This window comes from Gekko japonicus, unplaced genomic scaffold (assembly GCF_001447785.1).
Source record: "Gekko japonicus isolate JY-2015 unplaced genomic scaffold, Gekko_japonicus_V1.1 scaffold2679, whole genome shotgun sequence".
Taxonomy (NCBI): Eukaryota; Metazoa; Chordata; class Lepidosauria; order Squamata; family Gekkonidae; genus Gekko; species Gekko japonicus.
The window spans coordinates 14,322-37,620 of NW_015172088.1; the positions used below are offsets into that span (position 1 = coordinate 14,322).

The 23,299-nt window shown below is 43.2% G+C and overlaps 1 protein-coding gene across 1 annotated transcript in view; it reads left to right on the forward strand.

Moving 5' to 3' along the window:
- LOC107118551 (CCR4-NOT transcription complex subunit 1) overlaps positions 1–23,299 on the forward strand; it is a gene marked incomplete at its 5' end in the record, with an annotated part of 45,528 nt that overhangs the window by 4,669 nt on the left and 17,560 nt on the right. The window contains 12 exons of the mRNA XM_015420913.1: positions 1,633–1,773; positions 1,862–1,966; positions 3,863–3,982; positions 4,631–4,822; positions 5,255–5,397; positions 6,002–6,110; positions 6,209–6,378; positions 8,708–8,939; positions 15,643–15,891; positions 16,802–16,965; positions 18,475–18,592; positions 20,751–20,852. Coding sequence (XP_015276399.1) covers positions 1,633–1,773; positions 1,862–1,966; positions 3,863–3,982; positions 4,631–4,822; positions 5,255–5,397; positions 6,002–6,110; positions 6,209–6,378; positions 8,708–8,939; positions 15,643–15,891; positions 16,802–16,965; positions 18,475–18,592; positions 20,751–20,852 — 1,845 coding nt within the window. The remainder of the gene's footprint in view (positions 1–1,632; positions 1,774–1,861; positions 1,967–3,862; positions 3,983–4,630; positions 4,823–5,254; positions 5,398–6,001; positions 6,111–6,208; positions 6,379–8,707; positions 8,940–15,642; positions 15,892–16,801; positions 16,966–18,474; positions 18,593–20,750; positions 20,853–23,299) is intronic.

Consider the following 23,299-nt stretch of genomic DNA (forward strand, 5'->3'; position numbering starts at 1 on the left):
ACTCTGCTGTTTAGGTGAAATGTTTCTAAAAATAAACCAGGAACAAATTCCAGAAGCTTAGTTGTGTCAGTCCAGGGCTTTCCCAACCTTGTTGAACCCATAGGCACACCACAGCAAAATGGATACCATTGTGGGGGGACAAAGTGGCTACCAAAGGGACTGTGTCAAATGTTTTGAGGTTCTACAAAACGTTAGGATGTTCCAGCCTGAGCCTCTTCCTATCATGGAGGCGACTGTTTCTCATCAAGGAGCCAGTTTGGTGTAGTGGTTAAGTGCACAGACTCTAATCTGGGAGAACCGGGTTTGATTCCCTACTCCTCCACTTGCACCAGCTGGATGACTTTGGGCAAGCCGTAGTTCTGTCAGACCTGTTCTCTCAAGGGCAGTTCTGGAAAGCACTCTCTCAGCCCCACCCACCTCACAGGGTGTCTTTTGTGGGGAGGAGAAGGGAAAGGAGTTTGTAAGCCGCTCTGAGACTCCAAGTGAAGGGCGGGGTATAAATCCAATCTCTTCTTCTTCATCATCAGCCGATGCCACGGTGCTCATGGGCACCACATTGTGGATCATTGTGTTAGTCTGTTGTGGCTCCCTAAAGCTGTATAAGTTTGTGCCAGAAGACAGGCCTGACCTGGCCTCTTTTCCTTCCTACCTGTGTCACTTCAGTATTGTGGATCACTCCTGCCTGCTTTTCCCTCATTATTGGTGGCAAGAGCCAAAGAGCAGTCCTGAGAGACCCAGCTTTTGAGAGGTGCCGCCTGTGAACTGAGATGCAAACTGAAGTATGGTTTCCTTCCACACTGAAGGTTCTGCTCCCCCATGTTAACATGCTCATGCGGGAGTTGGAGTGCAAACAGCTTCCCAGCCAGCTTTGGCAGCACCATTTCCCTCTTTTTCCCCTTTTTTCTGAAAGCTGCTCATTCTGTTTGTGCATCTGTTGGAGTACGACATAAAACTAGGAGCCTCAAGAGAGACAAGCTGGCCTGTGAACTTCTCAAAGCAAACTGATAAATTCTCCCACTTCTCCTCACAAGCATTCTTAGAGTACACTTTCAGCCCCAGAGGTTAATTCCTAAGTATAAATTTTGCCAAAATGCAGGGTTAAATTGACTAGTGTTAGAATTGCTGGGACCAGAAAACACTTCTAGCTTTTTAGGAGTTTTTCAGAAAAGTACATGGGGAACTGACTGGGTAGCACAGATAATACTGATTATTTAATCTTGATAATTTCTTTATTGACCTCATTAAAGAAAAACACATACATAATTAATTTTTGAGTTACAAATTGATTTGATACAAGCATTGGCTGTAGAAGAGGCTCACGATACCTGTTAAGGAATCATAAGTACAATATAGTCATTCGTGTTGGTCTAGGATCTGGGAGACCCAGGTTTGAATCACACTGCCACAGAAGCTTGCTGGCTGACCTTGGGCCAGTTATGCCCACTCAGCCTGACCTACCTTCCAGGGTTGTTGTGAGGAAAAAATGGAGGAGAGGAGAATGCTGTAAGCCACTTTTGGTCCCCCTTGGGAAGCAAGGTGGGGTATATATGAAGTCCGTAAATAAAAATAAATATATTAAGCCCAACCGAGCAGAGATTGAGCCTTTCTTTAATGGCATGCCTTTTGTAATAGGCCGCTTCGCCGCAGCAGAGGGAGATGATGGAGCAGGCTGCTGCCCAGCTGGCTCAGGATAACTGCGAGCTGGCATGCTGCTTCATTCAGAAGATGGCTGTCGAGAAGGCAGGCCCTGAAATGGACAAGCGGCTGGCCACTGTAAGTGAGGAGTGCCTGGGAATTACCACTTTAAAAGCCCAACTCTATCCGATTAAATCAAGGTAACCTTTTAATTTTATTTTGGCAGGAATTTGAGTTGAGAAAACACGCCAGACAAGAAGGTCGTAGATACTGTGATCCTGTAGTACTGACTTACCAGGCTGAGCGGATGCCGGAACAGATTAGGTTAAAGGTAAGAAGTGGTTCAGAGGTTTACGGGTGATGGTTTCTACTGTCAAAATTAGGATAAGTTTCTCAATATCGGCCGTAAAATTCAAATGCTTTCCCTCTCCAAAGAGTCCAAAGAGTGCTTAAGCAATTCATTGAGTAAGAATGGAATATTGGAGTTACTTTCCATGTGGTCTATTATTAGGGAATTGTAATCATTTTAATGTTTTAAATGTCTTATTATATCGTTAAATGTTTTTGCTGATTTTATGTAAGCCGCCCTGAGCCGGTTTAGGCTGGGAGGGCGGGGTATAAATTTGAACAAATAAATAAATAATAAATATTGTATGTGGATAGAAAGGTTTGTTTTTCTGGCTCCTTAGCTGCCAAGAAAAAAAAAGGCTATGCAAGTCTTGTATCAGGAACATCTTGGCCTGACCTCCCAGTAAGCTGTCTGCAACCCCGAAAGACATTGTATTTAAATAAAAAGCAATCACTGCCTAGAGAGCAATGAGGCAAAACTAAACTTTTGGATTTGAGGGTTGAACTCATAGAAGGAAGCACTCGATAGGAACAGCACTTATACAGGGATGGCTCCTGCAACTAGTGGTGTGTGAGGTGAGGAGCTGTGATCCAGTGGTAGAGCAGCTCCTTGGGATGCAGAAGGTCCCAAGTGCAATCTCCAGCACCTCATTAAAAAGGATCAGGTATCAGACCTCTGCTTGAGACCCCTGCGGGTCATTGCCCCTCAGAGTAGACAGTACTGACACTAATGGACCAATGGGCTGATTCTGTATAGGGCAGCTTCATATGTGTTCATGTGATGGCAAATATTCACCTTTGTTAGAGTATCCTCATGCCATCTGAATTATCCTTCTCACATTTATAGCACTTAATGCTTGTTGTGGCTGAGGCCCTTGGTCAGGCTGATAAAAGGAAAGCATTTACAACAGTGACTAGCAAATTTTTCTTTTTCTAATGGTAGCCAAGAAGCTGCCCCATGTGGAAGGCCAAATCTATGCAGTGGGGTTAGTCCACATGCCAGGTTTTGCAGGCCAAAATGGCACATGGTGCGGCTGGATAGACACTTGTCACGGATGCTCTAGGCTGATCCTGCATTGAGCAGGGGGTTGGACTAGATGGCCTGTATGGCCCCTTCCAACTCTGTGGATTCTGTAAGCGTCAGGAGGATGAGTAGGCAGCACGGAACAGAAGAATGAGATTGTAGGGGAGGCAAGCTGGGGCTGACTGGAGATATCTTCCCAACAGCCAGGAGCAGAGTGGAACAAAAGGGACATACCTGAGGTAGCTTGGAGGACCACACTGGAGGACAGAGCCCCCACTCCGTCCCATGGGGCTCTAACAGGAATGGCCTCAGAGAGAACAGGAAAACTGATCTGCCTCTGGGGAGGCACTTTCCCTTTTGCTATCCATTCTGTTGGATGAGTAAATTAGTAAAAAACCCAAAACCTCAGGAAGTAGAGCCTTAAAAAACTGGGTGTCTTGTATACTCCTTGAAGTAGCAGCAAGTCCAGTGTTACCTCTAAGCTGAGTTCGTGTGAGCTAGCTCACAGTTTCTTCGCCTCCGGCTCACAGATTTTTGTCTTCACTCAGGAAGGATGGCTCCAGAGCAAACTGATTTATGCAATAGCCAAATCACTCGCTCGCAACTTTAAGGCCGGTAGCTCTCAAAGTAGAATTTTTGCTCACAAGACTCCACAGCTTAGAGGGAGCATTTGTGTGTTTTGTGAAGTAAGAGTAACCTTTCTCGATTTGTCTTCCTCATCCAATGAGACTGGTTAATTAAAAAGTGTGGGATCTTCAGATGTGCCTGAACGTTTCCTGCTTAACACCACCTTATACATGTTTTGCTGAGGTATGGTTAAATAACTTTTTTTACTACTTTATTTCACTGTTAAAGGTTGGTGGTGTGGACCCAAAGCAGCTAGCTGTTTATGAAGAATTTGCACGCAATGTCCCTGGTTTCTTACCAACCAATGACTTAACTCAGCCTACAGGAATCCTGGCGCAGCCGATGAAGGTAGAAACTCAGTTGGTATCGTTCAAGCTGTTCTAAGGCTTTATGGTTTACTAGAATGCTGATATGAATTAGGCTGTCAAAGAGCTGTTCACAAGCAGTTGGAGCATTTCTAAAGTTCAGTGTTGGGTCTTTAAAGCAATGTTGATTAGTGGCACCATAAGGCATCATATCTTAAATTCTGTGAAAAGTTTGAATTATGATTAACCACACATAGTTTATTGATGACTGTATATCTAGTAGATGATGGGCAAGACAGGGTAGATAAAAAGTTGGTTTAAAACATTTAAAATGCCTTTTAAATTATGCTGAAAGTAAGAAATGTACAGTATATTTGTACAATAGTAAGCATTCAGTTAAATATTTAAGATGCTTGTAGCATACCTTCTTGAGGCATGCTTGATTTTCTTTTAAATCAATCTATTTTCATGGTTATAACAGCCGGTTAGCATGCAGATGTTTAGGAAGTATCTAAACAATACAATCAAAGGTTTGTTTTAAATCAGTGATTCTCAGTGCCGTCCTAAGCAGACATACACCCTTCCATTAACATCATTGGACTTATAATGGTGCGCCGCTGCTTACTACTGCTTCTTGTTTGTCTGTGCAGCAGCCAGACTGACTAATGTTCTTGTGCTTTCCCTAAATCAGCAAGCCTGGGCAACAGACGACGTAGCACAGATCTATGATAAATGCATGACAGAACTGGAACAGCACCTGCAGTCCGTCCCTCACACCCTGCCCATGAACCCGCAAACCCAAGCCTTACGAAGCCTCTTGGAGGCGGTGGTTGTGGCTCGTAACTCTCGTGATGCTATTGCAGCTCTTGGACTGCTCCAGAAGGTTTGTGTGTGAACTGTTGAGCCTTGTTGTTAATGTGCAGCTTGGGAGGAGGGTAGGGGGGCAGCAAAGTGTCCAAAAGCTGGTCATTTTCTGCTTCACGTCCTCTGTGGTGAGAAGCGTTCTGTGCTCATTTGCTTGACAAACCAGTAGGACTCATGATAATGCACAGGGACTGCACATGTGATCTAGATTGTTCAGGGGAGGAGGTCTTGCATGAAAGACAGTTATCTTTCGAACAGAAGCAAAGACCTGTCCAAAATGCTGTTTTGCTTCCCGTGAGATCAGAGTTCTGTCACAGTTTTTGATCTTGTGGGGAGAAGCTTGTGCATCCCTTAGTAGAGAATGTGCCATAGACATCTAATCTAATGATTTGTTCTCCGGGCCAGACAATTTTTATTCTTAACGTGCGTCCTCATGCTGTTCCTTCTGTAGGCGGTCGAGGGCCTGCTGGATGCTACTAGTGGTGCGGATGCTGATCTTCTTCTCCGCTATCGAGAGTGTCACTTGCTTGTTTTGAAAGCCTTGCAGGATGGCCGTGCTTATGGCTCTCCGTGGTGTAATAAGCAGATCACAAGGTCAGTGTTGACAAGCTAGGGGGAAAATAAAGCTTTGAAATCCATAGAAAGTTAACTGAAGATACTTTTATTTGGAAGAATGTACCAAACTGTGTAATACAGAAGGAAATATTTAAGTTCATAAAAAATCCAGCATCCTCACCATACTGAGGTGCATTGTCATTACGTTTAGAACCGAATTGTCATCTGGCAGGCTGGGGCGGGAGGCAGGACGAGTCTGCGGTCCTTGTGTCCACAGACTGCTGGGAGCAACCTCTTTCTTTTATCGAAACATTTCATTTGTTTTCAGAAATATTTCATAGGCTTTTTTAGGTGGCCCCCCAGAATTCTTTAATTTTTTTCCTGTTGGGGTAATTTTTTGAAAAGGTCCTTAGAGAAAACCCTTAAAAAAAACTCCAACAACCAGGCTTTCATATCTCTGTCCATACTCTGCTTCTTGGTTCTATATAAAGTTTGCAGTAGTAGTTCAGTGGTAGTGCTGAGTGCTTGAACTTGGCCCTACATGCAGAATGTTTGGAGAACTCATTAATGCCCCAGATCTATGTCTGCTCTGTTTGCTGAGAAGGAGGCCAGGTTAACATGAGAAAATGACTGATTTTTGCAGATGCCTGATTGAATGTAGAGATGAATATAAATACAATGTAGAGGCGGTAGAGCTGCTGATACGTAACCACCTAGTTAGCATGCAGCAGTACGATCTTCACTTGGCTCAGGTGAGATGCTGGCACTAACTTTTCATTAAGTTTCCCTGAAGGCAGTGAGGCAAAAGCAATTCACCCATCATGTATTTTCTTTTCTTTTCTTTGGGCAGTCGATGGAGAATGGCCTGAACTATATGGCTGTGGCATTTGCAATGCAGTTGGTAAAAATCCTCTTGGTGGATGAGAGAAGTGTAGCTCACATAACGGAAGCAGATCTGTTCCACACCATTGAAACTCTGATGAGGATTAATGCTCACTCCCGAGGAAATGCACCAGAAGGGTAATTTGAAATACTGTCCAGTGCTGCTCCTCCCTTGTAGAGTATGCTGAGTTTTCTCTGTAGAATCACACAGAGGCTCTTGTGTTCTGGTATTACTTTATTAGATTTTTTTCATCACCGTACACCCTAAGGGGCTCGTGACAACTTACAACATTAAAACCAGTAAGGTAAAACAACATAAAAGCAACAAACATAAAATATTAACATAAAATAATAAATTATTAAAATATGTATCACCATACTACTTTTAAAACAGCACAAACATGCGGATATGCATGCAGAATGCTAAACTGGAATTTTTTAGTATACTTTTGTATCTCTCTTTCCCCTTCCCCCTTTTCTGTACATAAACCAATAAAATTCTTAGAAAACAAAACAAAAAAGAAAGGCCAACCTAAACAATTCAGCCTTGCATGCCCTCTGGAAACAAAATGAGTCCGGCAAGGCACGGGTGTCATCGAGAGTGCATTCCACAAGTGAGAAAGTCCTTCCTCTGGCAACAGCTAACCGTCACCTTGGTGCCAGGCACCTGCAAGAGGCCCCTAGACCGTGACCAAAGGGGGGCAGGTTTGTAACAAGAGAAGTGGTCCCAGACCATTAAGGATTTTAAAGGTTAACACCAGCACCAATGCTGTTCCATAGCAACAATCTTTTGCATGTGGAGAAGACTGCATCAGGGAGAAAGCTCGAGTAGTTCTTCCTTGTGAACAAGTTTTCAGTTTTAAATATGTCTGGAGCTGAAAAACAGAAGCTGACTTGTTCTCAGTGGGGGAGACAAAAAATGGAAGAAAGCAAGCTCAGAGGTAGTAATATGGGGCCATGGTGAAAGCAGGTGCCCCCAAATTCAAATTAAAAGATTCTTGTACTAGAAAATCTGCAAGACAGGCTAAGTTACATGCTATGGCAGTGGTACTCAGAAGTATTGAATTCTGATCCCCTTCTAAACTTCCTTTTGGAAACCTCACTTCACACCCCTCCCTCAGTGTGCGTACCACACACGTTCAGCTGTTTAACTTACCATACTTGAAGGTAGTGATCAGCTGTTAGCTGATCACTTGGTCTGTTTGGATTGTATTGAGCAGCCCCAAATGCCCAGTGAACTGGTTTGCATTGGGTTTTTCCAGAAATGCACATGTGCAAGGATGCTGCCAATTCAAACTGAAGACTGTGTAGATGAACACCAAAGATGGGATTTTATTGAAATATAGCATTCATTGATGACTGATTTAATGATTGGTTTAATTGTCTGTTTAACCAGTTGCCTGCTCAGTAGAGCACTTAGGCAGCGAGGATGGCAGAGGGTAGTGGAATTCCGTCTGTGCATGAAAAGCAAATTGCTCTGTATTGCACAGTTAGTAAGGAAAACGAAACAATCTGGTAGGGGGTGTGGATATTGTAATGTCAGCTGGATCTGTGTACAAATACGAAGGGATATCAAGACGTGTGAGTGCGGCATCCTCCCCTATCTCTTGATTGGCAGCTGCTAACTGCTGGCCTACAGACCATCTGCTCCACTGGTCTGTGAAATCACTTGTGAGAGACAGTGTGGGGTGGTGACTGGGCTAGAACCTGGGAGACCCCGGGACCAGATCCCTCACACAGTCTTTCAGTCTAACATGTGCCAGTTTTTCAGCCTAACATGCATCACAGAGGTGGTTCTCAATATGAAATGGAGAGAGGAAACCGTGTATATGCAAATTTCCTTTTTTATTAACCTTAAATGAGACTGCCAAAAATAGTATGAAAAACAATAAAAGCAGATATTTATGATATTTATTTGTCCAATGATATTTGTTTGCTAATAATGTTTAGCTTCCCCGTCCACCCTGCCAGGAGCAGCACAATATGTATGAAAGAGACGCATGTGGCTCCCGAGCTAAAGTTTGGCCACCCCAGTGTACGCTAAGCCACTTGGAGAAAAAGAGAGGTTCCAGGTGATGCATATGTGAGAGAGCAAGAGAACATCTTCCCACAGCTCCAGCAGACTCCTTCCTGGAGTCTTCTACCTGCACCGCTGGGAAAGCAGCTTGGGAGCTAGGCCTTGGACTGTGGTCCATATGGTTCTCCAAATCATCTGAGAAACTGACTGTAATTATAAAGCTTATGGCAGTGTGGATAGCTTTTAGGACTTGGACAGAGGGGGCCTTGTTTAGCTATTATGCTTACTGGCGGCCCTTGGGCAAACCACTGATTCTTACTTGTAGGGGAGTTAATAGAGTAAACCTGGGCAATCCCCTCATGTGTATCTAGAGGATACAAGACTCGCTTGATCACGTTTCCACATCCGAACCATCAAAAACTCAGCTTCTGCATCCTGGCTCTCTTCTAGGTTACCGCAGCTGATGGAAGTGGTACGCTCCAACTATGAAGCCATGATTGACCGTGCTCACGGAGGGCCAAACTTTATGATGCATTCTGGAATCTCTCAAGCTTCTGAGTATGATGATCCCCCTGGCCTGAGGGAGAAGGCAGAATACCTGCTGAGGGAATGGGTCAATCTCTACCACTCTGCGGCAGCTGGTCGTGACAGTACCAAAGCATTCTCTGCGTTTGTTGGACAGGTAGAGCTTTTGGAAAGAAAGGTGCTTTTTATTCGACATTAGGGCGTAAAGCCCTTTGATCAAGTATGGTGTTGTGTAGCTGCGAGTCCCCCAAGCTTTCCTGTTCACAACCTGTCATCCCTATGTGCACATACCTAGTAGATCTGGAATATCATGTTTCTGTTAGATGTGTGATGTTTGCTTGCATAATTGGGGGGGGGGGTCCCGAACTAATGAGTCATCCTCTGCCAATATGCTTCAGTCATTTAATGTCCCCTGCTCAAAAGAATTGCACATGGGGAGAGATTCCTTTGCAGCTAAGGCAGCATTTAAAGGGTCCTTGCAATCCTCTGTGAATAAGGTTCCAGTTCAGTTTCATCAACTAGCAAACAGGTCCCATTCCAAGTGTCCTTTTAATATCACGTGGTCTCAAAGGATCTCCTCTTTAGCTCAGTAACACATAATCACAGATACCCTGCACGGCCTCATTCTTGGTTGGTGGTTGGTGCACCACAGGATGTCATTAAGGACAGGAAAATCCTTACCAATATTCCAAATCATTTTTTTAATAGGCTGGAATCATAGTCATATCCTTTTGTTTCAATGTATCGATGGAGTGAAGTTTACTGCCACACAACAGGATTGAAACAGAAAGGCTCTGTAGTTCTGTGTTGGGATAGTAGGGCATCCTGTATACTGAGTGTTCATCTCCAGTAGGCAGAGCCATGAACATTCTTTCAAAGACACCAGGTTCCCATGTGATGGTAGCTGCTGTTGCTTCATTTTATCGCAGAAGCCCAAAGTTTATGAAACAGTCAAGAAGTAGCAGCCAAGGGTTAAATTCCCTCAAGGGGGCAGTGATTTCCTTATCCTTTGGACTTGGTATAACTAGATGTCCAAAGCCTCTTTGGTTCTCATGTGATGGTAGGGCTCCTGGCCTTCTAGCTGCTGTTGCCTCAGTTTATCACAGAACCCCAAAGTTTATGAAGCAGTCAAGAAGTAGCAGCCAAGATATAAAATCTCTCAAGGGGGCAGAGATCTATCCTATGGGCTTGTGGAACCTCATCCAAACCCTCCCCACACACATAGAGCTGAGCAGTACAGCTGTCTGGGGGAGGGGTTGAACCCAAGTTGGCCAACACCATAGCTGCACATCTTGGGATAGGAGAAATTGGTTTGTCCAGGTGCCCAGCACAAGAGTGTCAGCTCTCCTATTGCATTATCTGCCATCCTTCCCAGAATTGCACCTCAGAGGGTCATCACCTTGAACTGTACAGACCCCATCTGGACTCCCTGCAGTTTTCTGCTAAAGCCATGGCTTATAGAAATACCTGACTCATGAACTAGCAGGTGGACCTTGGGCCAAGAACTCACCTTGCCTGTCTGTCCTTCACAGATTCCAAGCTCTTTGGAGAACTTGTGCAACCAAAGGCCCTAGTTACCCTGACTAAAAGATATACAGCCATAACTTAGGCCTAGAGATCTCTGAAGCTGCCAGCCTAGATGGCAGTCTCTAAGGCAGCTGGCAGGCACATTTCCTCCTTCAGAATGTCTCTTCCTGCCCCAGAGGGGGAACAAAATGTAATGCCAGGCCATAAAGCCCTGCCAGGATAGGGGACTGTCTCCTGTACCTTATCAGGCTCGGGGAAGGAAAGGTCAGTGTCTGCCAGTTTTTTGTTTATGCTCACATCCAACCAGAACATGATTCTGTAGTTACAGTTTCACACAAGCCATTCTAGAAATTGCTTCTTCCCTAAATAGCTTATAGGTGACACAAACTGATTCTCCTGTCAGCCAGAACACATGAGGATCTGCAGTAGGTAGCTGGAGCAAGGCCAGCTGTCCATCCCCTCTCAAGGAACCAGCTCCTATTCTGATAATATTTTTCCTAGCTGAGTCCTGGGGGGGTTTGGTCCCAATCTGAATAGAAGCTGGACCATCTGGAGCTCCGAGCAATATGCCTAATATTTCTGTCTTTCCCAGGCTAGATTAAGAACAGTGGTGTGTTCAGCAACATACCTGCACAGGCCAATGGGGCTAAAGGGTCTTTTTCACAGGGAGGAAACCACAAGAAACCCGGTATGGGCAAAGAGGCTAGACACACAGTCCTCTCCTAAATACCCTTCCTTAATAGAATATGTTCAGCCCTTTACTCAGGAAACTGTGCTTGGGGCCACAGAGTAGTCAGGACTTGAACAGAAGTGGAGGAAACTTGGGCTTAGTCCAATTAGGCAGAGCCTAGAGTTCACTTTTGAGCTTAGTTTGTGATAATGATAGCAAAAAGAAAATGGGAGATACTAAGGCTTCCGCTGTCCAGAAAAACTGATCCAAGTGGTACAGGACTTGCTTTTATCTTAAGCCTCCCTGTGTGACACCAGTAAACCTCTAACAGGCTGCTCCGGTTTACCTGCCAAGTGTTTATGCATAACATTACGTGCATCTGCTATAACTTGGATGCCACTTTAATTATGTGAGGCTCCCAAGGAGCAGGTGGAGAAGTGGGGCATGCCTCTTGACTTCTAATTTCTTGCCCTTTATGCCTCTGACGGCCCAGGAATGGTGACTAGCTTTGTGCAAGAGATGATAAATACGTCATTATGAGAGGTGGTGGTTGTATTGCTCCTAAAGAAGTTTTCCTTTGGACTGAGATTATTGTTTCCGCTATCAGCCAATGGGGGGCAATATGCTGAAGTGAATGGAGGCAGCTCAACTCCAGACACATCTAGAAAATGCTGATGTTGTAGCTCCGGTTTCTAATCCAGAGCTGGCATAAATTTCTTTGGTTGCTCTGGCTGATAGTTTTCCCTGGGAAATGGGACTGGAGTGCATTCCTGTGGATTTTCCCGGGTCTTTTGGCAGGTTGGGTAGCATTCAATTAATACCACTTCGGCCTGGCTACTTAGGTTGAAAGTGGGAGGTGCATTCTCTTGTAGGAAATAATCTACATGGGAGGAGGGACTTCATTGCTCTGCTCCATGGCATTCATGTTATGGGGTGCAGAATGGTATTTTGTTCACTGTGTTGTTTAACAGTAGACATGAAACCATTTGAAGAGGTTACTAGAGACCCAGAGTAAAGTGTAGTCAATATGCAGGTTAAATCATGGTCTCCTCTTCCTTTTTATGTAGCCCATATATTGTAGTCTCTGTAACAAGCTGTGGTGTTGGAAAGTGCCATCAAGTCACAGCTGGTTTATGGTGACCCCATACGGTTTTCAAGGCAAGAGACGTTCAGAGGTGGCTTGCCATTGCCAGCTTCCACATCACAACTCTGGTATTCCTTGGAGGTCTCCCCTCCAAATACTAGCCGGGGCTGACCCTGCTTAGCTTCCGAGATCTGATGAGATCAGGCTAGCCTGGGTTATCCAGGTCCAGACATGTAATAAGTTAGCTGAGAGCTAACAAGCAAACTTAATCTAGCTGTGATAATAAGTGGTTCAGCCTGCAAAGATGGTGCCAAATTGGTTCTGGATGGGTCTGCACTCTCCCTTAAGAGTGGGAGATGACATTAGATAGTTGGCCTCTGTGACTTAAAGTGCCTTCAGCTAGCTTGGGCTGAATAGAGAAAACTTTGCCCTATGCTCTAGTAACACTTGGATTAGTCTGTTCTGATGTGCTGTATGTGGAGCTGTCCTTAAACAGTCTTCATCTGGTTCAGAATATAGGAGCCAGGTTGTTTTCCAGGATTTGTCATCTTTCACAAAATAAAATATCTCCACTGTCTTCCACTTCGCCTGTCAGTACAGCTCCTAGTTTTGAGCGGCAAAGCACCCTTGAAATATGGAGCAGGTTCATATGGAAGAAGAACAGCTTTTTATATACCTTGGCCTTAAACGGCTTATCTCTCATATGAACCTGCCTTATTCTTCCAAGTGTACCTTGAACACTCTGTTACAGATACGTCCACATTCTTGCTAGACTGTATTATGGCAATGCTGCATTCCAGGATTGGATGAGTGGCTTTATGATCACCTACCTCTATGCCTCAGCGTTGTAGTGCTAGACTTGTAGTATGTACTGCTGGGGTTCAGGGTTTAGGTCTATGCAAGCAAGAAGGTACTCATCTAGCCCTGAGCAGCACAATGCAGAAATATGGGGGGAGTATTTTTTTACCTTTACTCCCCTGTACTGTTGTATGGGAGAGGGGGTGAGAGATATTAGGGTTGTGGGTCATATGCCTCTCAACTTCCATTCTCCATTCCTAATATCCTTCATCAAGAATAACCTGCCCTTAATGCAGCTACATGGGATCAAAAGAAATGCTTTTGAGTATCAATTTAAAGAAATAATTTTTTAAAAAAAAAATGCTTTTGCTACAATTCTGTTTAATCCTCTGTCAAGATTTTTTGAACTTCATAGTGGTCAGAGCTTGTAAAACAGCATTCTGGAGGGAGGAGAAATTAGGGCTGTGGGATGTGTGTCTCATGATACACAACCCCCAGCTCTGATAGTCACTCTCTCTCACGCAATGATACAAACTCAATGGAGAGGGCTCAGTTACTCTTTTGTGTCATTGGAATTTCCACTGAATATGCTGAAATCCCAACCTTTGCCTTATTACCCTAATCATAGGCACAGGACCACCAAGTAGGCCATTAAGTGTAAGATATTTTTGATTAATGTGATGCTGTACTTATTGGTTTCAATGGCTGAAAGGCTAAATGGAGGGTTTTTTTACTAGAGAAATGGGATACAAATATGTCAACATGAAAAACTGCTTTAAAAGATCTATAGCACTAACAAGCTCTATACATCATATATCTAGTACAGAGCCCAACATGTTTGTCAAGTTTCCTGTCAGCAGGTGATAAGAGAAGGGTCGCCTCTTATGATTTCACCTAAATGCACTAAAGTTCTTGGTGGATACATGTGGGATGTTTAACAGAGCCCTCGGTGGATTCACAGCATGCAAACAGGAATGCGGAGGCTGCTCTGGGCTGGTGGCATGAAGTGAGTCTTCACTCTTCTGGTGACTTTTTGTTCCCTCCTTGAAAACCAGCAGAATTGCTGGATAGCCTCTGGGCAACATCATTTCAAACATCCTCCAGCGTTTCTGTTTGCATTTGAATCAGCCAAATTCAGTCCCTCTCTGCTGTGTTGAAATGTTTGTATAAAAGCTCTGTATAACTGTAGACTTGTGTATTAAAACAAGCATTGACTTGTTTTATTGGTTCTAGAAGCCAGCTCATAAATTTAGGAGATAGTCATAGTTCAGCCTTCAGGATTGTCTATGTTTATATTTTCTAACTATTGCCAACACAAAAAAATACTAGGCGCCACAATGAAATTTCTAGGCACCATGGTGGCCTGGCACCTGGGATTTTGTCAAGCCCTGTATTAAAATAGAATATCTAAAAATGCTGACCAATTGCTAATATGGATAACCAACATCAGTTGACACAAATATTCAGAAAGGCACAGTGTTTGTCTCCACTAAGGAGACAAACATTGGAAACTTATTCTTTAAAATGTGAGATTCCTCTGACTAGTTTGTGTGTTAAAGTTTGCAGTCAGAAAAAACTGGGAATTTAATGCATGAGAATTAATTGCTCAAGTTCCTTCTCCCTTTAGGGATTTTGAGGGAAATGCTAGTTGTAAAAGCTATTCCTTTCTGCTTTAAGAAACAAAATTACACTTGCCTTCATGTTATTAGAGAAGTCTAACAACCCTTCCTTTTTCATAGAAGTGTTATGATGGGCACATGTATGCCTTGGCCATTACAGAGAGAGACTCTGGAGTACAAGACATGATATGTTGTGAAGATTATAACAAAATACTGCATTGCATGTGAACAGTAGATGAGGTTGCCAGGAAAATAATTTACAGTCACTATGTCTATGTTCTGCTTTGAGTGAAAACACAACCTGTTTCACCAGAAGACTTGTCATACTGATGCTAAAATTCCCTAGTGCAGCACAGGACGTAAAGCTGGGGTGTCAAACATATGGCCCGTAGGCCAGAACTGGCCCATCCAGGGCTCTTATCCAGCCCATGGATAACTGCTCATTACCTCTATTGCCATATGACAGAGGCTGTCCTTGTATGCTGTCCCCGTGCTAATGAGTAATGGGCAGTGGAAGTGGGAGGGCAGGCATTAGGGAGATACTGTAAGGAAATACTGTAAGAGTGTTAATGTTTTAAGCATGTCTGTACTTTGTGTAAAAAATAATACTGTTAATTGGGTTTGTCTGTGTCCTTTATAAAGTTTATATCTCTGGTACCTGGCATTATATTTCATGGCACACATGGCCCGGCCCGAGAAAGTGACATTTGTGTCAGATCCGGCCCTCGTAACAAATGAGTTTGACACCTCCGGCTTAAAGCTTCATGGTGGAAAATTTGGTTGTGTTGCAAGTGTAACAGAGGGACAACTTGTACGTTGCTGCTGTGAAGCGAAAGCTGTTTCCTCATAGTCTGACCCCATGCTGTGTGGAGTGCTACAGAATGCTTTCATGCCAGCATTGCTATCTTTCCACATGGCTTCTGTACTCAGATGATATCAGTGTGATGTGAGGCCTGGCTATGAGGAAGGGCTTCCATGCTGCAATGGTAAGTGCAGGGCTTGGCCTGAAGAGGCATCGACAAAAAACCTTATCCTTCTGCAGAATTGCGATGTTGAAATTCATGCCACTGATTTTTTCAGTTTATGTATTTGGAATAGTGCTAGCTTTTTTGGACCAAAGAGAAATCCTGCAGATCTGAATCTATCTTTGTCCCCATAACAGATGCATCAGCAAGGAATCCTGAAGACCGACGACTTGATCACACGGTTCTTTCGCCTTTGCACAGAAATGTGTGTGGAAATCAGCTACCGTGCTCAAGCAGAGCAGCAGCACAACCCTGCTGCAAATCCCACCATGATTCGTGCCAAGTGTTACCACAATTTGGATGCCTTTGTGCGCCTTATTGCACTGCTGGTGAAGCATTCTGGGGAGGCTGCCAACACTGTTACCAAGATCAATTTGCTCAACAAGGTCAGAGGACTCCCTTTCTCTTCAGTACTCGTTTGCTTTCATCTGTTTGGCAGGTTGGGAGTGGGTGCTGCACTTCAGAGGGGGGCCTTGAGCCGTATGCAATAGGACCTAGTTCCAAACAAACACGTGTGGGAAACATTTTGAGGGCAACATTTTGGGGCCTGGTCTTAGGCGCCTTTGCGAAGACGGCACACCATGGAGTTTTTGATTATACTTGCACAGATTTTGCAACTCGTCTGACAGTAATTATCTGCCGTGAGTCATAATCAGAGATGTGAAGGCCTGGGGAGGGGGGTGGAAAAACTAGGGAGAGGAAGGGAATACTTTCCTCCCTTGCTTTTTTTTCCTCTCCCAAGACTTTTTTTGCCTGACTTTTCCCTTTTTGAAAATCAGAAATTTGGCAAGCACTGGGAGGGGAAAGGCCTCCTGTGAAACATTTTCTTTTGGAATAAGTAAAATACTTTTTAATTTACTCAGATAAAATTGCTTTACATAAAAATCTGCAGCATTAGATAGTGTGAGTTAGATGTGACTAACTTTGTTATTAATTTGGTAATCACTAATGAAGACTTCAGTGTCTTTAGTGTTACGAATTTCAAATCGATAACCAGATATACTTAGTCCTCCTGTAACTGTATAGGCTAAATAATGCACTTTATTTTGTTTGCTACATTGGTGGTTTGTTTTCCAATTTTATTCTGTCCTCTTAGATGGCAAAAACTAAGATACCCGAGTTAATGAAACAGAGGCTGCAGCAGTTCACAGTGCACGTTCCCCCCCATTGAGTTTTGTTGAAAACTAAGGCTTTTATGCCCTTAAATTACATAAATATAAAAAGCTTATATTAAAAACCCAATCTCTATTCATAGTCAGCTGTTTTAATAAAACTTCTATTGGTTCCTCTCTGTAGGTTCTTGGAATAGTGGTGGGTGTCCTATTGCAGGATCATGATGTTCGTCAGAGTGAATTTCAGCAGCTCCCCTACCACCGCATTTTCATCATGCTGCTGTTGGAATTAAATGCCCCTGAACATGTCCTGGAAACAATTAATTTTCAGACTCTCACAGCATTCTGGTAGGTCATATTGAATTTCTGTTGGCTCTACTCTTAAGCTGTGTTTTGTTTTATTCTGCCTAACCTCAAATGTGTGGGCATAGTAAGAGAACCATCCTCTGTTTTCAGAATAACTTTTAATGCTGATTAGGTAGTATTATGGAGTATGTGAAATTCTGTCCTGAAGGAGTTTTTTGAGAGCCAGGGTTCCAAAGGAAATGCCAGGTCTCTCTTGGGTATCCAGAGGACAGTTTTTACGGTTGTGAAGCATTCTGCAGGCTCCCCTTTTTTACCTGGCTGGGGAACTTCACCTGGCTAGTAAAGGCCTCCACTTGCAAAAACTCAGCAAGGGCACCAGCATTATTCCTCCCTCCCCAACAGAAATAGCTTTTTAACCAGCTGTCAGCAAGAGCAAACAAATATGGATAGTTCTTGCCTGCCTGCCAACCCAAAGCCTCTCTTTGAGGTCCCTGAGAACAAAAATTGTTGCTTCCTCACCTTGTAATTAAGATCACTGATTACAGTAAAGGGGGAAGAAAAGAGGAAGAAACATTTACCAATCAAGGCAAAGGTGAAATTGCAGAGAAATTGTGTGTTGGGAAAAAATTAGAGATGATTCTAGCTTCTGGGACTCTTATTTCATCTACATGAAGGCAGAGATGTGAAGGCTATTTTTTCCATCCGTGATAGAGATAATTGATGAGAATAATGTACTGGCAAAGCATGGAGGGTTGGGTTGAACTAATGATTCTGATCTGAGAGTAAGTGGAGAACGTAAACGTATCAGGAGAGACTCAGAAGAATTGTTATGGTGATGGGATATTGTCTAAAACAAAAATAGGGGTACCAAGGAATTAGCAACCATAGAGAGAAGAGGCCAGCATCTCTGCCCAAGCCTGCTTCACTAGCTACTTACATTGCCTTTTCACACTTCTGTGGGTGACAGTGCAGCCAAGAAACTTACTTTAATTCTCATTTTAAAAAATAAATAATTAAGACTGCTTTCAATTGTAACATGCCTCATCACTGTATCTAGTAGTAAAAGGACTGGTCCTTTGAGCCAGTCACAGAAGCAGTGAAACTAGGTTTGTGCAACAAAGTAGGACAGGAGTACTTCCCAGGTGTGTCAAAAATACATTAACTAAAAGCAAAATAGCCTAGCGAAATAACTGGCCTGGTGAGGTTGGAGCATGCTCCAGGAGCATGGAGTTTTGAGAGCAGCTGTGAGCAGTGTTCCCTCTAAGCTGAGTTAGTGTGAGCTAGCTCACAGTTTTTTAGCCTCTGGCTCACAGATTTTTGTCTTAGCTCAGGAAGGATGGCTCCAGAGCAAACTAATGTATGCAGCAGGCAAATCGCTTGCTTATAACTTTGATGCCTGTAGCTCACAAAGTAAAATTTTTGCTCATAAGACTCCACAGCTTAGAGGGAACATTGGCTGTGAGTGTGACAATACAGCTTAGTGTACATTCTCCCCTTATGTTATCCAAACTCTGACATAAAACTTGTATTATGTGCTCTTTTCTCTTTTAGTAACACATTTCACATCCTGAGACCCACAAAAGCTCCAGGTTTTGTTTATGCCTGGTTAGAATTGATCTCCCACCGGATATTTATTGCAAGAATGCTGGCACATACACCACAGCAGAAGGTGTGGCTGCAGTTTATCTTCTGTAATTTATGAAGCTTCCTCAGGGAATAAGGATGCATCTTGGTTTCCAGGTTTTGTTTAACTAGAATGATTTTATGCCATTTAATTATTATTATTTTATATGTCTGCTGTTGAAGTACAAATGTTCATTTGTTTTCCTGTATTTTCACTGTGTAACTGGAAACTGCAGATGGTTTATTTTAGTAGATTGCCCAAATGAGTATAGAAACATTTTTTAATTTAAAGTTTTTTATTGTTTTAAACATCATTTTTAACAAAATAATCATAACATATTACATTTAGTTTCTTCAACTCTAATATCTGTAACATAAAAATGGATCTTACGAGCGTGAGTAATCTGAAAACAATTGACAGTAAACATGTTATTTAGTGTAAACATGAAATACACTGTGTTTTGTGAATATAGATATAGTACAAGTAAAGCAGTTTTCAACTGAAAAATATTTTTTACATTTTAACTTGTAATGTGGCTTGCTGACAGAAAGAAAAAGTATGCAATTTAAAATAATTATCAGCTCTAAACAAACAATACATCAAATCCATTTATCAAATTTGGACCACTCAGAGGAAATAAATTGCTGCTTAGATAGAAAGTCCAACACCGGGTACCACTTCCCAACAAACCGCTCTTGCATTGAATTTTGATTTGTAACCTCCAATTTATTTGTAATTGCATCCATAAGATAATGGTTCCACAGTTTTTGATACCAAACTTCAGTCGTTTGTTTCCTGGTGTCCTTCCAAAAATTGGCTATTGTAGTTTTGGCAGCATCCAGCATAACCTCAATAGTAGCTTTGTGTGGCCTTTCTACTAATTCAGATGGCCATGTGTTTAAAAAAAGAATTTCAGGTATGCGTGGTATTTTTACCGTGGTGATTCCTTCTATGATCTCTATAATCTCTTTCCAGAATGCATTTATTTTAATGCAGCCCCACCAACAGTGGGCAAAGTCCACCACTTGTTTACATCCTTTCCAGAAATTCTGGGAGGATGTTGAATTTATTTGTGAAATTTTCTGAGGGGTTGCGCACCACCTTGTCATAAGTTTTAAATTTTGAAATCTAATGGCCATAGAGGTAGTAGAGAAGCAAGTAGATCTCCAAAAATTATTCTACACTTCTTCAGTCTTCACTGCACAGTCTTCCTGCCATGCGATCTGATACGATAAGTTAGGTGCACAAGAGTTTTGATTCAGTATTGAATAAACCCTGGAGATCTTATCTGAATAACATCTAAAGAGGTAATCAAGTGACTCAATTGTAAGTAGAGAAACCAGGGAATCTTTTGTCCTAAATCCTGTTCTAATACTGCCTTACTCTTTATTCCTTGTTTATTGGCTATGTCTACTATACGAGATATATTGTTACTTTTCCAGCATTTTATTAGATTAGGGTCAATGCCAGGGATGAACCAACTTTGATTAAGAAATAATGAGTATCTAGACTTTTTGGGTAGAAATTTTGGAGTGTGTTTTTTCCAGCATTGCACAGCCGGGTAGATTACTGATATTTTGTCCTTTGATGTAGGGGAGACGTGTTTATTAGCCCACACTGTATCCGCTAGAGAATTTGGGAACAACAAATCATCACAAATTTCTACCCAATCTGGTTTTTTATTGGTTCTGAACATTTTTAGTGTAATGGCCATTAAAATTGCTCTATTATATAACAACAGGTCTAGAAATGCAAAACCTCCCATTGATCTTGGCCTATGAGTATAGAAACATGACTAAACTGGGAAACCTTTTTAGATTTTCAGATGAATCTTGAGCAGTCTACAAGGCTGCAAATTTCCGATTGCTTACGACAATCCCTTTAGCCAAAGTGTGCTGTGTGCCTTGGCAACCTTTGCATAGTCAATCAAGTAAAGCTGACTTATTAGTCTGTTTCTCCAAGCCCAGAATGTGATAGAGATGGTTTAGCCCATAAGGCATGCTCTGTGCAAGCCCAAGGAGATTGCATATTCCACACAGCTTCTAGTTAATTATAAGAGATTAAATTTGAGGAGTTCTACCTGACTACTGGAATATAATACAAATGCTTGCTTCTACCTCACTGATGTTAGATGGGAGCTAGGCTAGATATTATAAGGATTGCCTGCAGAGATCTTACAGCTGTTCTCGTGATTTATTTGTAGGGCTGGCCAATGTATGCCCAACTGCTGATCGACCTATTTAAATACTTGGCACCTTTCCTGAGGAATGTGGAGCTTGCCAAACCTATGCAAATTCTCTACAAGGTAAATGTTTGCTGTCATACAAAAATGGTGATCTGAAAGAATGGTTTGGAGGTGGGGCAGTTAGAGCAGAACAGAACTGATTGGGATTGCTGGCTAATTTCTCTGCTAAAACTGACAAATATGTTAAGGATCTTCGTCGTGGTCTCTGTGCTTCACACCAATGGGATCTAGTGTGCACACACTGGATCGATTGGTGCTGTAGCAAGCTCTTTTAATGGATTTTCGCGCCTGCCCCCCCCCCCTCGGGCATGCGCAGGAATCCCACCGTGCATGCCCAGAGGGGGTGGGCGCGGACATCCTGCCAGTTCCTTTCTTACCACCGCATTGGAAAGACCTTTTTTCCTTCTCGGTCTGATCGGATCGCTGTTAGCCTCGCTTATAGCTTCGTCTCATAGCTCTTTAGAGTTATTTTTCTAACTTGTTTTTCGCTTTCGGTTTGTTTTAAGTTGTTTCTTTTTAAAAAACCACTTTATTTTCTCTGAGGGGAATTTACCAGATGACCACTCGAAGATCAACAGTTACTGATAAGCAACCTGCTTATCTTTGTCGTGGTCTCTGTGCAGTCCCCACACATGGGTTGGGCTCCTGTGCACGACCTCACTGGAGAAACTTCCAGAGCTTGCCTCAGAATCGTTTTGGTGGGCTCTCTTCCCACATTGGGGGGCAGGCATGCACTGCGCATACCTGGAGCGGGGGAGAGAGCCGCCTCCCACTCAGTTCTTCTTCGACCACCCTTGCGTTCACACCTCTCCTGCCTCTGTGCTCCCCTCAGCTAAGTTTTTCCCCAGATTCCCTTGTTCCTCGTTCTCTGCTTTCTTCTTTGTTTTTGGTCTATCTTAGTCTTAAAAAAAGAAAAAGAATTTTCCTGTCAGCTTTTCCTTTCCTGGTTGGGGAGGTGTGTGTATGGGCCGTATGCTATTTTTCAAAGTTTGTTGCTGCTGCCCTGCTAAGCTCCCTTCTAATGATGGACACAATTTGCGTCTTCTCTGCCTTGGGGGACTTCACCGCGTAGAAGGTTGCCTCCATTGTGCAAAATTTACCAAGCAGGCCCGACGTAACCTAGCTGCTCCTCTAAAGGCGATACTTCTTGAGGCTGCGCTTTGCCTTACCATGTCCTCTGCAGCTTCTCATTCTTCATCTGCCCCACAAAAGACATCTAATTCAGGGACTCCTCAGAAGGCTGCTAAAAAATCTCATAAGACTAAGAAACCTGATGGTACTGAGCCCTCGACCTTGAAGGCGAAAGCATCTACTTCGACTCGGCGCCTAAACTCGACCCTGTAATAATCTCTGGCCTGTTGACCTCCACCGTGGTGGTTGGCCCTTAGGCTACGGTCCCTCACAAGTCTGCAGACAGACCTCCTAGCCTCACTCTGGTACTATCTACCCAGACCAATCATGTCACGCTGGGCCAGCATGCTGCGTCCTCACCAGTTTGGTGTAGTGGTTAAGTGTGCGGACTCTAATCTGGGAGAACCTGGTTTGATTCCCCACTCCTCCACTTGCACCTCTTGATGTGACCTTGGGTCAGTCACAAGCTCTGGCACAGCTGTTCCTGAAAGAGCAGTTTGTGTCAGAGTTGTTAGCCGAACTGCTTTAACTACAACAGCTGGCAAACTAAATTTATATGGGTTCCTGCCTTTATATACTGAAGTCCAATCCACTCCCAAGATTTTTACCAGTGAGAGAGATGAGACTGGTGTGTTCCAAAACAATTTGTCTTTTACTTAAGAATATATAAAATCACATACACACAAAATCAGATTCACACATACAATCAATCAAGTTCCTCAGAAATACAGAATTATAATAGTCACTATAGAAATCACAGGTAGGGCAGTGGGTTGCAATACTTATCTGTCCTGAAGCTTGTCCGTCTCAATGAAGAATAGAGGGGTCCGAAAATATATGCTAGGGAGATTTAACACACAGCTAGAAACCAGCCAGCATGTGTGGACCTCGTGGCTGCAGACCAAGAGATCAAGTAGGAACAAAGGATTTTTGTATAGGAAGCTGGACTTGAGAGGGGTTTCAAGCAGACAGAGGGTGTAGGTGGGGGTAGGCGGCTAGCAAACGCTAAGCAGCTGGACCTCACCTTTTATAGGTGAATCCTTTAGCGGGTGGCATCTATGCCAATCTGTAAACCCACCTACCTGTAAGTCCATCCCAAAACTAACCTCATTGGTGCGTGTAGTAAGGGGTTGACACCTAAAGGGTTTGGCCAATATTGAAACTCTAGACTCTAACTCAAGAGAGGGCATCTGGTGAGGTGTGAAAGCTTGGTGCTAGGATGGCCATTGAAGTGCAGATGAATCTTGCCCGTTCCCAGGTAATCAAACCCCATCTGACAGGAAATGGCCATTCAGATGTAGAACAGAAATGTGTATACGTGTGCTTTCAACAGTTCATCAATGGAGGCTGATTTCAAACAAGTTGTTGTTTGGCTG